Source organism: Chaetura pelagica, unplaced genomic scaffold (genome assembly GCF_000747805.2).
Source record: "Chaetura pelagica isolate M959 unplaced genomic scaffold, ChaPel_1.0 scaffold90, whole genome shotgun sequence".
Lineage (NCBI taxonomy): Eukaryota > Metazoa > Chordata > Aves > Apodiformes > Apodidae > Chaetura > Chaetura pelagica.
Window position 1 is genome coordinate 3384857 of NW_009953496.1, and position 14455 is coordinate 3399311.

A 14455-nucleotide genomic window follows, 5' to 3' on the forward strand; every position below is an offset into this window, starting at 1 on the left:
CGGGGCCCCGCGGAGCCGCTTCCTGGCGGCCCCAGGGCAGCGCCTGCCGCTCTGAACAGCCTCGGGAGCCGGGAGAGGTTGTCGGCAAAGTACCCGGCGCTCCGGAAGAGCAGTGGAGACTGGAAGGAAAAAAGTGGGTTTGTGGAAATGTGTCCTTGAGGAATGTCCTTAGAAGGTCCTTCAGGAAGGGTCTTAGGGCCTGTTTTGGTGAATTTTCAGTTTAAACCGCTCTGTGAGCGCATCCCCCAGTGCGGAGCGGGAACCTAAAAGGTGGGTGCAGCCCTGGCCACAGGCAGGGCCCTCCCTGCCCCAGGTGTGCGTGGAGAAGGCAGAGATCCTCGTTTTCCCGGGGGAGACATGAGAGTGGCAAGAGAGGGTCTTTCTCGGAAGTGCTGGGGCCTGCACGTGTGCTTGGATGGAGCGGGGGTCTCTGAGGCCTTGGCGGGTGGCCTGGTCCCTCCGCCTCGTGCTGGTGGCAGCGAGGACTCTGCTCGCTTTTGGCCTTTAATTCTGAGTGTGTCTTCCCACGCGGTCAGGAGGGCTCCTGCCGCGCTGGCCACAGCGGGATCGGAGAGAGCTGACCCGCTTCTGCAGCAGGGCGGCCGCGGGTCAGGTGTGAGAGCCCTGCCTCCCCAGCTGCTCTCCGCTTGTCACGGGTGCATTCGTGCCAGGCGGTTGCAGAATTTGTTAGTGTTTTTAAAATGCTGCTGAAATGCCAGGTGATTTTTTTAGAATTGGTTGGTCATCATTACACATAAATATTTTAAAATATTATGGCATAATTTATTTTCCTTATTTTCAATTAGACCTTTATTTTGTGCGTTGTTTTTTATTGTCTGCTTTGTGGGACTGGAACATGAGTTTATTTATGATCAGCCCAATTTATTTTTAGGCAAGGTCATCAGTTGAAGTAAGAAAAAGACAATATATATGTAACATAGTTTTTCTTTTTTCAGCAAGGTTGTAGTTGCACTTGGTTTATGTAACTGCTGAAGACAGCAATTCCATTTCCCTTGTGTTCTGATGACTGTTCACACATATGTTTGGCTTTGTGATGAGCTGTGTTAGGGACCTGATTTGTCTGAGAAATTAACAAAACAAGGAAGGAGAGATTTTTCAGCCAGATCAGCTGCCTGATCTCCATCTGTACCACACCTGCGTATGGGATACCAGAGGACTGCTTTTCTTCTGGTGGTGGTGCTGGATCACAGCTGAAGGTGTTTGTTGAAGCCCACGTTTGTTGCTAAGTGTCTGTAGAATAAAGTTCTGTGTTTCGTAGTTTGCATTCAATAAGCTGCTTGCGTCTTCAGACACACTGGGAAACATACTCCTGAGAGTGCACGTGCTGTTGCAGTAGCAAATGTGCTACCCACACTGCTTGCTGTGTACATGGACACACGCAGCTCAGATCTTCAAATGAAAACTAAAAAAGCCTTAAAGAGCATCTTCTGGAAATGCACGTACTAGAACCATGGCTGCATGGTACCCCTCCCAGCATTGATCCTGCTTTAGCGGGGGAGTTGGACTAGATGATCTCTAGAGGTCCCTTCCAACTCTGACAGTTCTGTCATTCTGTGTCCCTGTGATTGGAAAAAATTTTCTCTGATTAGGCCGGATACTGAGGGGTGACTTTCATACATCCTGTTTTGCAGCACAGGGTGTCTCTAATGGACAGATTGATGCATGTCAAATGTTTTCTTGTCGATCTCTTCAGGCAGATCTGTTCAATTGCTTCACTGTCTTTACTCTTGGAAAGATATTCCCAACCTCTCATCCAGAGCACTGGTGTGATCTGAACCTAGTCCTCTAGTTTCCTTAGAAGTAAACATTGAAAACAGTTTGCTTGCCTTTGTCACAGCAGTCTTTAGCATATGTAGACATCATGATCTCATTTTCTCCAAGCCTTTCCTCACAGGCCATCTTTTTCTACTGCTCATTCTTGTCATTTTCCCGTAGGTAATATTACTGGCAGTGTGTGGGGACGCCCATGATTCATGTATAAAATGTCTGGTGCTTTTGTTGTCCCAGGACTATACAGTGAAGTTGATATGCATAGACTTGTGTTTTCCTGGAGTAAACCCCGTTTTTCCCAGTGTTTCTTATGTCATTTTCACGTAAGTGGAAGATGGAAATTAATGGGGTAGTGTCCCACCAAAGGCGTGCTAGTGTTAGGTAGGGATTTAATTTTTTTCTCCTTTTCTGGGGATGCTTCATGGTAATCTTTTTATTTAACCACTCAGTTCAAATCTAAAGCAGTATAAAAATTTGCTTTTTTGTTCTTTTGCCAGTAACGTTCACAGGCTGCAGTTTGTCCTCTCTAGCAAAGAGGCTGCATGAGAAACGTCTCCAATGTTGTATCTCTCAGTTGAACATCATTTTTAGGGTGGGTGGGCTTTAGTTATTACTTACTACCTTGTTTCTTGGAGATTTGCTGTTTTCAGTTTACAGCTTCTGATATAGTTTATTCTGGAAAAGACACCTACTGAAGAAAACTGTTGAGGTACCTGTAAAGCAGAGAGGTAACAGAAAAGGGGTTGATAGTGAGTGCTAGGCCTGGTCCTTGGTCAGAGTGTTACTTGTGATGCATTAGTTTTACTTTTAATTAATCAGAAAAATATTTTAAGAGTAAGTAAAATAATATTTTAAGAGGAATATTGTTGTGAGAGCATAGGCTAGACCAGCAAAGATTTCAATGAAAGAGAAAAGTGAAAAACAGTGGGATTTGATGACTGAACTTGCTGTTATTGTACAACATTTCATAAACTATTCGTAGCTTGTTCTTTTGCAGCTGAACTCTGAGAAAGTTGTTTTTTAATACAAGCTGAATTTAGTTGTGAAGTTCTCCCCTATCCACACAATTTCCCTGAATATTTTGTTGCCAGCTCCCACAGAAAACCAGTAGTAAATGCCACTCTTTCTTCTGTTGTCTTCTGTAAGATTTTGTTCAGAATCCCTATGGAGGTTACTGTCTGCAATAAAATTTATGGTGTACTGCTCTAACTCTGAAATTACCACTTTCCAAAAACTTGCTTCACTCTTTTTTATTTTAAATAAATTAAATAAAAAAATAAATTAGTTAATGCTTCTAAAGCTTGACCTGTATGTTTTTGTTTTAGGAAATAACATCTTTGCTTTCACTTTATGGTGGGCAGTTCAGTGGTAAACAGGAAATTCATGTAAATGTAAGTGCAGACCAAATCTTTTACTTGAGTGCATTGCATGCAATTATCTTCTTTACAGTATTTTTATTAAATGTGGGTAGCTGAATAAATTTTGAAGTTTCTTAGGAACATGAGGTGTCTTCCGAACCTGAGCAATTCTCGACTTCAGTAAGACTCAGACTGAGAAAAGATGCACAAAGTGCACCTAAGGATGTCTTCGTTTACCAGTGTGAAAAGAAACAGTGCCATCTGCTGGGAGACTCTCCTTCCAGTGTAGCCGAACCAGGAAAACATTCAGCAGCAGTTTGAATTTGGTGTTTGCCTCTAAATCGATGAGGCAGCGTATCAGGATGAGTGAAGCTGAGAAGCTGCATGATTCTGCTCGCAATGCTTAGACAGAGAACGTTATGGGGTTTTAGCTACTATTTGTGTGTAAAGAGATGGTTTTGAGTCTTTTGAGGATTACCAATCTAGAGAGGCGTAAACAAACAATACGCAGTCAAAGATATGGTGGCAAAGTGAAATGCCTAATAAAATTTCTCAGATATTTAAGCTGAGTATACAGTTTCATCTCAAATTAAATGTTTTATTCTCATGTTCTCTGTAGTTATCAGACTTTTCTTTGTATCTTCAGCATGCATGTTCTGTGTTTTTAGAACCAAATAGTGTAGTTGTGTATTTCATGTGATATACTCCAGCTGTGTATTTGCATCACTTACCCTCTCTTTATTGCAGTCTCCATTTTGGATTCTTAATATTCCCTCAGAAGAGATGGCAAGAGGACTAATGAAACGGACAGTATGTGCAAAGTAAGAGGTGAAAAATCTTATAACATGGGTGATGCAAAATTATTCTGCTGTATTGTGGCAAATGTTGTATTTGTATAGAATGTTAAAAAAAACACATTAACATCTGATTACCTTTAGAATTGAGAAGACATTGCTGGAGCCCCTAGGACTGATGATGCAGCAGGCCTGTTCTTTACTTAGAGTATGATCAATGCAGCATCTTGAAACTGTGCTCTTCACTGAAGAGCCAGTACTTGTAGTGTTACTAATGTTTTAGTTGCCTTGAGTAATGTGTAGCTAGTGGCTCGTTTCAAAATGTGTATGGAATTAAAAGGTAAAAACAGTGGTACATAAATATTGAAAATCAAGTTTGGAAGGTAAAACCAGTGATTGCTGGTGTCGCCCTCCTTGTGCTGCTGTCTGAACCCTCAGCCCAGAGTGCTGCGGCAGAGATCCTTATTGACAATTCAAGAGCGCAGGTATATCCGAACAGTGATTGTTCCAGTGGCCCTTGGCCCTTTGTAGAGGTGTCTGCATAACATATTTTCCAGTGAGGCTTGAGAGATGCTATGCCAAGAACCAGGCCTTGGAGGCATGGTTCTGGAGGAGCAGCAGTGCAGCTGTAGTATGACGCTCTGACTATTTGGGGTATCTGTGCTGTCCGCTTCAGGGTTAGTTTGGGCACCTCTACAGAGCATTGCATGGTCCCTATCGAGTGTTTCTTGTGTCAGATAGTTAGTTTTACCTATAATAACTTGGGTTGTACACTCTTGCCTAAAAAAAAAATGCGTGTATGCATAATTCTGCTTATGATGGTATGTTTCCAATTGGGAAAAAAATTAGTGCTCTTCAAAAAGCAGTTCTAGGCAACTGAGGAGGTAAAACACAACTAAACAGCTTGCAGATGTTCCATACATCATGTTCTTTCAACTTATGTATTTTTATTTTATGTAGAAAGCATAACTGGCTCACTGTTTTTCCTGGTCTACTATTGGTTGTGGGGAGATGTTAATTTTAGAATAAGATTGCTAGAGCATCTCCATTGCAGTGCTTATGAATATTAGGAGCTCTAAAGCATACATTTACCTGTATAAGATCTCCCTAGTATTTTGTGGGGTTAAGAGGCATAAATACGTGCAAGGCATTTCCCCCCCTTTGTATGACTATACTCTAAAAAAAACTTTGTAATTTCAGGTCTATATTTGAACTGTGGGGTCACGGAAGATCTACAGGAGAGCTCTTTGCATCTTTGATGAACTACCCAATGGAGAAGATGGTATGCATGCACAGAATCTGGATAATATGGTTCCTTAATTACACTGAATTGCACTGCAGTTGTACTAATGAAAGTGCCTTTGCCTTTTTTTCAGCTTCCATATCTACAGGCAGACTCTACTTACAAAGTACATATTCATACATTTAATAAAACACTGACCCAAGCACAGAAAATAGAAAAGATAGATGTAAGTAGAAGTTTAAGAAAACGTTAATGTCTAATTTAATCTATTAGTGTTTTCCATGCTGTCAGTGCTGTCTGCAGTGTATTTCAGTTTGGGCTTCCTGAAGATCTTAAAGCAATTTACAGCTTATGCCTTATCAGCTCTAAATGAGGTCTTTGCTTCAACGTTCTCCTCAGAATTCATTGCTTTGTTGTGTTTTTTTTTTCCTAAATAGACCATGTAAGTCATACAAAGACAAACATCCTGGCTGATTTCAGCCCAGTGTGCTTAGACAACTGAAGCTTCTTTCCCAAAACAATAAGATTAAATGGCTAGAGTTAAGTGCTGGATCTTTAGAAAGTCTGTTGCTTGATCTCCATGTTAGGCATTTATTCTTGGAGAATGTGGAAAAAGCCATTCTGGTGACTTGAGTTGCAAGCTGTGGTTTGTGCACTGATTTCCTGATCTGTCCTTACACTACTGACTGCACTTGTGCTCTCCTAGCTGTATCAGTGTTTTAATTAGGAAGTTTTTCTAATTACTGTTAATTTGTGCTCTTCCACATTCTATTTTTAGCAGCTCTTTATCATATTTACTTTATTTACAGGGTCTGATATTACCTGTACTAATGCTAGCTACCCTTTCCTGTTTGTTCAGTTTTTGTGTACATGGGGTAATGCTGCATATGTAAATTGGTGTAGCTGCACATTACTGACATTTTAAGTCCCATTGTTTATCATCAGTGTTGTTCCTGTAACCTGAAAATTGCATAATTAATATACACAGTTCCTTTCCTGTCAAGTCAGGTTCTGTTCAGTTAATAAAAAATGTTACCGTTCCCAATTTCTAATCCTTAATAATTTGAGCTATTTTTATTCACAAGAAAGGCATTTCAAAAATAAAAACAAAACAAAACAAAAAACCAAAAAATAAAACTGAGAATGTAGTTTTAGAAGCAAACTGTTGTTTTTCACAAGTGGCATTATGGTTTGTTTTTTGGTTTGTTTCTTTTTTTATTTTGTGGGGTGCATATTCCAAAAATTTGACCCTGTTATTTTTTACTCTGTTTTTCTTTATTGTATAGGCTCTTGAATTTCTGCCATTCAAAGGAAAAGTAAATTTAAAGAACCCAGAACACATCTTCTGGATTTTGGAAGATTATGGAATGAATCCTAATAATGTACCAGAAGAGCCTTTATATGTGTATTTTGGTAGATGGGTGCGTGAGTACACTTGCTTCAGTTTTTAGGAGCTTGTATTTTCAGGAAAGTGTTCTTCAATTTAGATGTAAAAAATTGTGTTGAGTTTTAATTGATGTAGACAATATAATTATGGCAGAATCTTTTGCTGCAAGTCTTAAAAGTCCTTATTGTGACTAGGAGAAATCAGGTTAATTGAGCAATTTAGAGGTGGAAAATTTGATGTTGTGTCTGGGATCACACCTTATCTTGCCCTCCACTGAAGGAACTCAACACAGCAGTGAGACTGCACATCTTGGTGGTGTATTCCATTATTGTGGCCCCAGATAGAGCTAAAAGCACCAGCAGCTTGTCTTAAACACAAAGAAAGATACACAGGAACTGTAAGATGTCCTGTGACCCTGCTGAATTGCATCAGCCCCACTGGAGAGTTCTTTAAATTCTTCAAGTTGTCTTGACAGGCAGCTCCAGAAAAAGGTGCAGCCTGATCTGAAAAGCATAGGCCAAATTTGTACTTCAATGGATTCAGCCCACAGGTGGATGCTCACCCAGAGGGATGTTGACAGTGCAGTGCTGTACAGTAGGAACCACATTCAGAAACTGTCTGGAGCTTGTCATCTGAGGTTTTTGCTGCAAAATTTGTAGCCTGTTGAGTGTATGCACTCTAAATCTGTTACATTAGTAGGATTCCTTGAGGAAACCTGGTCTTTTATTTCTTGTGAGGAAAAAGTGGCTTCCCATAGGACATCTTCCAGAATTGCACCAGCCACTGATGGGAGTATGCATGTGCAATGTCTTGGGTCAGGGGCAGCTGGAAGGGGAGAGAACCACTGCTGAGGTTGTACAGCTGTGGTCAGGGGCTGCACACAGGCAAGTTGGAGATCTGGGTGATCTGTTTGCACCTGTGAATGTTCTCCATGTCTGTGATAAATGTGAAAGCATCCTGAGTCGTAGCAGTACTGCAAAACATTGCAGCTGGTTTTCCATCTGTGCTGGATTCCTAAAGTGTTTAAAAACGAGTAAACCAACCTGAAAAAAAATAAGCAAGTGTGTTTGTTTACCCAGGAATACTGATGTTGACCAGAGCTGGGGGATAGTGTTGGAAGAGCTTTTGAATATGTTTTCTTCCAGACTGCTGTGGTCATCTTCAACATACTTTAGAAGTCAGATGTAAAAATGTTAGCATTTGGTCTTTGTTTGTTTTTCCAGTAAATTCTGATCTGTCAATGCTATCCTAAATTTAGATTTTGAGCGTGACAGAAAAGCCAGTGAAGATGGAAATTCTGTGTGACTTCAAGCATGTGTATGTCTATGCATGCACGTGTTAAGTTGCATTTCTGCTCCTCATCATGCAAAATTCTTTTTAACTCTCAATGGCCAGGAATTGTTTTTCTGATACCTCTAATAATAGCAATACTTCTTCAGAAGAATTTTCCCTCTAAATTGTTTGTATGTTTTTTGATATCTGTCTATTGAACTCAGATATCTGTTGCTTGGGAAGAAGTCTGTTATCTTTTCAGACAGCAGAAAGCAAAGTAATGTGTTATGAAATGAAGAGTTACCTGCTTGGTGGATGGTGTCACTTAGGCAAGTCTGTTCACCTCTCTGTTTATATCTTGTATCTAAGACCTGACAGTGATTTTGAATGTTTCAACAGATTGCAGATGGCCAAAGAGAACTTATTGAGTCCTACAGTGTAAAGAAGAGACACTTTATTGGAAATACTAGCATGGATGCTTGTTTGTCTTTCATTATGGCAAACCATGGGAGAGTAAAACCCAATGATGTTGTATATGACCCATTTGTTGGAACAGGTATATATATCTTTTTTCTACTGGTGGGAAAAACTGGGAGACTGTTACTGCACCACACTTTTACCTGGCACAGCATCTTTAGGTGCTTGTCTGAGATTTGAGATTATACCAAAAGCAAAATGCTGAATGTAAAATTAATGTTTTGTTCACTTAAGAGGGATTTTGGGGGAAGGTGGCTAACTTCAGAAGATGTAAGCGCCTGACAAGTTTGTCTTCACTGTATTATTTTATGTAACGTGGCTCAAACACCAACTCATGCATGTCATGGACTGCGTAAGATCCAAAGTGACTTAAGAGCTGAAATTTGGCTAGAGCACTCCCTGCAGCCGCTTTCAGAATGTTACAAGAAGCAGCATTTTTGGAGGTGCTGAAGGTGCTTCTGGGAATATAACATAGCAATAGTTAGGTCATAGCATTCAACCATGTCCCATTGTGGGGTGTCTTCAGGATAATACTGTTCATAGCATGTATTTTCTCTCAGCTGAACTTTTCTTAGTTAAGCCAGGAGGGGGAGCTTTTATTCCACGGATGACTGTGACATGGAAGTACTTTTTACCTAGGGGGAACTCGGCTGTTTTTTAGGTGAAATGGGAGGTCTACTGTGTCAGGTTTTTTGTGTCTGGCTTTTCCTCACGTTGGATTAATAAGACCACGTGAGGTGCATACAATTAAAAATACATTAATGGAAGGATGAAGAGAATTCACTGCAGAAATCACTGCAGATAAATTGAAGAGAAAAGACAACACTACAGGGTCACTAGTAGGACAAATCCTTATTGGCATGTTTTCTCTGTACCATAGAAAACAGGCCAGGGATATATTTTCAGAAACACAGGGCTTCACTGTGCTGTATGTTTTTGTCTCAGTTATTTTTTTTTTCATACATGACATGGTTTTTTGTGTACATCATAATGCCTTATGAAACTTCCTCCTCCTCCTTGTGCTTGTATTCCTTGCAATTGAGGAAATGCTGCTGCTTCATCTCTAAGCAGTTTGGTTTATTTCAGTGTCTATGGTTTAGTGTCTTTTTACAAAAATCTGCTAAACCTAAATCACAAAAAGTTCTTGGAGACCATTCATTGTATTGGGAGTGAAAATTAAGGAAAAAAAAAAAGTAAGGGTGAAGTTAGAGGAAGAAAAATCATACAGGAGTGGCACAGCTGTAGAATTTCAAGGTAAATCTTAAGTCATGTTTCAATTCAAAAGTGTAGCATACACCAAGTTTTCCCCAAATTACCTGATTATTCACATTGTGATTTTTATGGTTTTATGGCATGAGACATCTGTAAAAAAGGTACCTAGAGACACTGGAGATCCTGAGTGGCACACCATTTGTCAGTAAAGTGTGTTTCTGACTAAACAACTAAACACTGACTTTTGCACCTACTCTTGGTGAGATAACACCAGCAATTTGTGTAGTCACTTGAGGTCCTTTAGAGGATTTTCGAGGTTGTCAGTGCGAGAGTGCCCTGGAGTTTTGGGAAGTATTTCAGAGTTGAGAGTGATGCACTGGGTTTGAGCTGATGGGTTTGGAAAAATCATACATTCAGGATTTGAGCAGTACTTTGAAGAATCTGCAGTTCATGTTTCTTGGTGCAGCTTTAGTTGGTTTGGTTTCTTCCTGTTTTTTATGCTGAAAAGGTAAATAGTAACAACTTAAAACAGCCTTGCAGACGGGTATTTGTTTGTCTTTCGCATTAGTGTTAGAGTGAACAACTGGAATTTGTCCTTGGAGTGAAAAGTGCTTTTGACCACATTGGTTCAGTAGACTTGATTCCTCTTTTACAAATAGCAGAATTGGAATGGCCAGGTTATTGTTTTGGGTTGTAAAGTATAACTTCCATGAACTGTTAGATATTCGTTCCTCAGTGTTGGGCAGAGGGAAGTTTAGAGGTTTCTGAAAAAATAAATTGAGACTTTTACCTGAGTACTTTGTACTATCTTCTAGACAGTCTGTTCTGGTTTCCTCAGTAAGCTTATTGTTTGTACCTTTGGAAGATGTTTGCCCCTACATTCCCCTTGACAATTTGCGATACTGCATAATTGCAAATGACAGGAATTATTTTTTTTTTTGACATCCTGAAGAACAGTGGCATGACCAGACCCTCATCTGGGCTGAAGAGATGGGGAATAGAAAGGCACGATGTTCTGTGCCATCCTCATTCTGCTAATAGTCATCAGGGGGCACAATGATTCTCCAATTAACCCTTTGTATACGTCTGTTTGATATAGTAGGTCAAAGGACTGGCCATATTAGAGTATTTAAATACTCATGCACCTTTGTGAATACAAATGACATAGTACCAGCTGAGATTTATTAAAAGTTGTGAGTTCATGTTTTCCTAACTTTTTCCCCCTCCCTGTTATTAAAAACATTCTTAGATGGGCAAAGTACTTTCTTCTTCCTTTTTTATAGGACTGGGTGGTATGCCATACTTGGGGTCAGGGCTAGCTAAATTTCTCTTGACCCTCTGGAGTTACTGCCCATCTGTTCTGAGGGATTGCAGCCGAGAAGGGAAATGGGTGACTCCTTTGGGGTGAGTAACCTTGCTTTTCCCTGATCCATTTCACTAGAAAAAAGCAGAGGAAATTTTTTCTTTCTCTCTCACCTTCAGTTTTGTGAGAGTTCATTAGCGTAGGATGTAGAAGTTTTCTAGTGCCCTGAGATTGGATCTTTATCCTGTGCACACAGTGTGTGTTAGGGTTTTGTTGGTCCTGAGTGGGTGGCACAGGGCAGTGAGGCCCTTTGGGATGCTCCTCTCCAGGCTCCTGAAGAATGAGAGAACTGGTGTGACCTGCACAGCCAGCTAGTGCCTTGCTCCCTGTGCTGGTCATAGAATCATAGAAATGTCTTGGGTTGGAAGAACCCTTAAAGGTCATCTGGTCCAACCTCTTACAATAAGCAGGAACATCTCAACTCTGTCCTGCAGCAATCCTCCCCTTTATTTTAGCAGGACTGTTTGTATCCATTAGCAGTTGACATCAGCAGTGTGGGGTTCACAGCCTTGTTTGCAGCCAGTGTTCTGTTTTAAACCATTCTGTGAGCTATGCAGCTTCTTTTTAGCAGCTCAGTGCAGCTCTTTGGTAGTCTTCTGCTGTCCCTCCTTTTTTTTTCATTTGGAAGCTGTTAGGGAGATAAGATGCTTTGATCTTGTCTGCGGGCTGTTCAACCATTGCCCAGTTTCAAGGGGGTATCACACGTTTTTTGGTAGGTTTCTATTGTTTGTGGATTGTTTTGTTTTTTATTAGGAAAGCAGATCACAATAGCAGTGATGAAAAAAAATTAGTTTTGTTGCAGGATGAGAGCACTAGTAGATACACAGACAAAACAGGGAGCGTGTTCACAGAAAAAACCATATAATTTATTGCTTTCACACTGCCAAACAATCATGAAAACTTTTTTTAGTGTCATTCTTTACATTGAAGACATTAAAATTTACAAGGTTCTTGACCATTGCTTCTTAGTCAGGGAATGGCCACATTATACATGTTTGATTTTTGGTATAGTTAAGGACTTTGAGAACAGACACAGGACAATTGCCATTTGTTTGGTGCCAAGTTTTTTAATTGTTTGAAAACAATTTGAAATTCTGCTGCTTGCAAAGTAGAATCAAAAGTTTTGATTCTTGTAATGATTAAAGGATCTTATCACCTTGAAATACAGCAAACCATAAACAAACTCCTAAAAACAGTCTATAGAGATAAGGAGTCACATAGGAAGATAAGGAAGATCAAGCACTGCAGACAAGGCACTCTGATTATAATTGCATAGTGATTCTAACTGGTTGCTAATTTATTTTATTTTTTTTATTATTTTTTATTACTTGTGTCTAGCTTTGTGTCTAGTGTGCTACTGGTGTAATCTCCTGAAGTTCCTGAGTGAAAAATCCTAATATGGAATAATATTTATGACAGTCGTTTATACTTTCCCCCTTATCTCCCCTTTATAGGTGGCCTTCTAATCTCCTCAGCACACTTTGGTGCATATGTGTGTGGTACTGATATCGATTACAACACAATCCATGGATTAGGTATGTTACATATCTCTAAGCCACTGAAATCTTACTCTTTGGAATTTAAAGAATACTGATGGTAGCAGATGATACTTAATGGATTTTAAAGCAGCATTAATCTTCAGAGGATTTATATGTTCATGCTGATTTTTACTGACCAATTTACACGTGTTTTAGCTAAGCTACTTTCTTATTTTTTTAAGCAGGAAATATTTAATAAAAGGAATTTTGGAAAACCAAAACAAAGTTCCAAATAATAATTACAACAGCTGTGTGCTTTCTTAGTCTGTGAGGTAGGAAGCATCTCATAACCTAACCCAGGAAGTCTAATCCCTTTCTTACTTCTCTAAAAAATGGCAGTACAAATAATATCTGACTTATTGGACAAGATCAGGAGCAACGGATAGTGAGAATATATTACAAACCCACATTTTTTATAAATGTGTTCTGTGACACCCTGTGCAGATGGTGCAGCAGAGCTTTAATCATGTATTTCCATTGTTCCTCACTACTTGTGAAGTTTATTGCAAATACTTGTGACAGTGAGTAGAATAAGGCAGGGCCTGAACTCTGGTTTTGCATGTGATATTTAATTATTTTTCTTTAAAATAAAGGATAGAGTATATGAAAGCTTTTCCTATTAAATAGTTTGTTGTTGCCTGTGCTTTTTTCCCATTCCATGCTCCCCTTCTCCCCCCCACCCAGGCAAGGCAAGCAGAAAGAACCAGAAATGGAGAGGACCGGATGAAAATATCAGAGCTAATCTGCGACAGTATGGGTTAGAGAAATATTACCTTGATGCACTAGTTTCTGATTCTTCACGACCAATATGGCGAAAAGGGATGCTGTTTGATGCCATTATTACAGATCGTAAGTGAATGCTTTTTATTGCCTAGTAACAATGACTAAAATATGATTGCCTCTGTCTATGCCTATGTACGTGAATGTCTTGATGAGTGCTCAGATCTGCAGTATCCATATTACAGAATATGACTGTTGAGAGCAGCACTGTGAAAACTGGACCTGCATTGACATCTCTGCATTTATTTTAATGGTAGTTTAGAAGTGTGTAACAGAGCCAGCCATAATACTGTCTTCCATGAAGAGAATATTATGCTTGCCAGTAAAAATCAATAGGGCTGAAAGTCATCCTTTGAAGAGGTCTCATTCAGTAAAAGGCATAACTTCATTGATGCCTGGAGACTTCTTATAAGAATGGTCCATGCTGTTGATAGGACTGGTGCAATATACAGCACACGGGAATCTGCCATGCAGCTCTTGTGGACTTCTGGAGTCTTGTTAACTGTTTGTTGGAGTGGTTCCAAAGAGAAATTTTAATGCGTTTCTGATACACTTAACTACTAGAAGCACTAGTGATTTGAAAGGATCCTCGTCTTTTTTAGAAACCTATGTACTTAACACCATTTGACATGCATGAGAGGGAGTAGAGGATAAGGGAATAAATAAAAGACCTTGATACAGCATTTTTTGATCTCTAGTGCTGGCTCTTATGATGATGCATTCATATTAATTAGGAATAGGGAGTGTGACTGTTTTTTGTGGATTGCCTACTAGTTTTTATTTTGCCTGCTTGGTGATAAGACAGTGTAGAATATTAATATGACTAAGAACTGAGCTTACAAATTCTGTCACAACTTCTGCGTTTACAAAATGGTGATGTTGGTGTTTTCATGATGCTGAAACAAGTCTCACAAAAACAAGTGTGTTGAACATGAAGTAAGGTAGCTGGGTGCTATAGGGGAGATGTTTGTGTCTGATGAAGAAAGAGAATGGGATTATTTGTCACATGTTGGAAATGTAAGGAATATCTTTTAATAAACAAAACAGAAAAGTATTGTCTTTGTAGTGTAGCAAACATTTGGTGGAAGCCTCTTACAGCTGAAGGGCTTTATTTGAAGCAGTTTTAAAGTAACTTTTTGGAGCAAGAAACTTATAATAGGTCTTGAAGAAATGACCCTTATTGACTTTTACTTTGTAAATCTAGTTTTTTAACTTTGTATAAGCCACAGTATGTGCATTG

At 39.6% G+C, this 14455-nt stretch overlaps 1 protein-coding gene across 1 annotated transcript in view; it reads left to right on the forward strand.

Annotated features, from left to right (window-relative positions):
* The first annotated feature begins 357 nt into the window (after nucleotides 1-357).
* Nucleotides 358-14455, forward strand: part of TRMT11 (tRNA methyltransferase 11 homolog (S. cerevisiae)) — a 29211-nt gene continuing 15113 nt past the window's right edge. Inside the window, exons 1-9 of the mRNA XM_009999212.1 lie at nucleotides 358-531; nucleotides 3117-3182; nucleotides 3897-3970; nucleotides 5144-5225; nucleotides 5320-5412; nucleotides 6473-6607; nucleotides 8245-8401; nucleotides 12352-12432; nucleotides 13120-13284. Of these exons, the coding sequence (XP_009997514.1) occupies nucleotides 358-531; nucleotides 3117-3182; nucleotides 3897-3970; nucleotides 5144-5225; nucleotides 5320-5412; nucleotides 6473-6607; nucleotides 8245-8401; nucleotides 12352-12432; nucleotides 13120-13284 (1027 nt within the window). The remainder of the gene's footprint in view (nucleotides 532-3116; nucleotides 3183-3896; nucleotides 3971-5143; nucleotides 5226-5319; nucleotides 5413-6472; nucleotides 6608-8244; nucleotides 8402-12351; nucleotides 12433-13119; nucleotides 13285-14455) is intronic.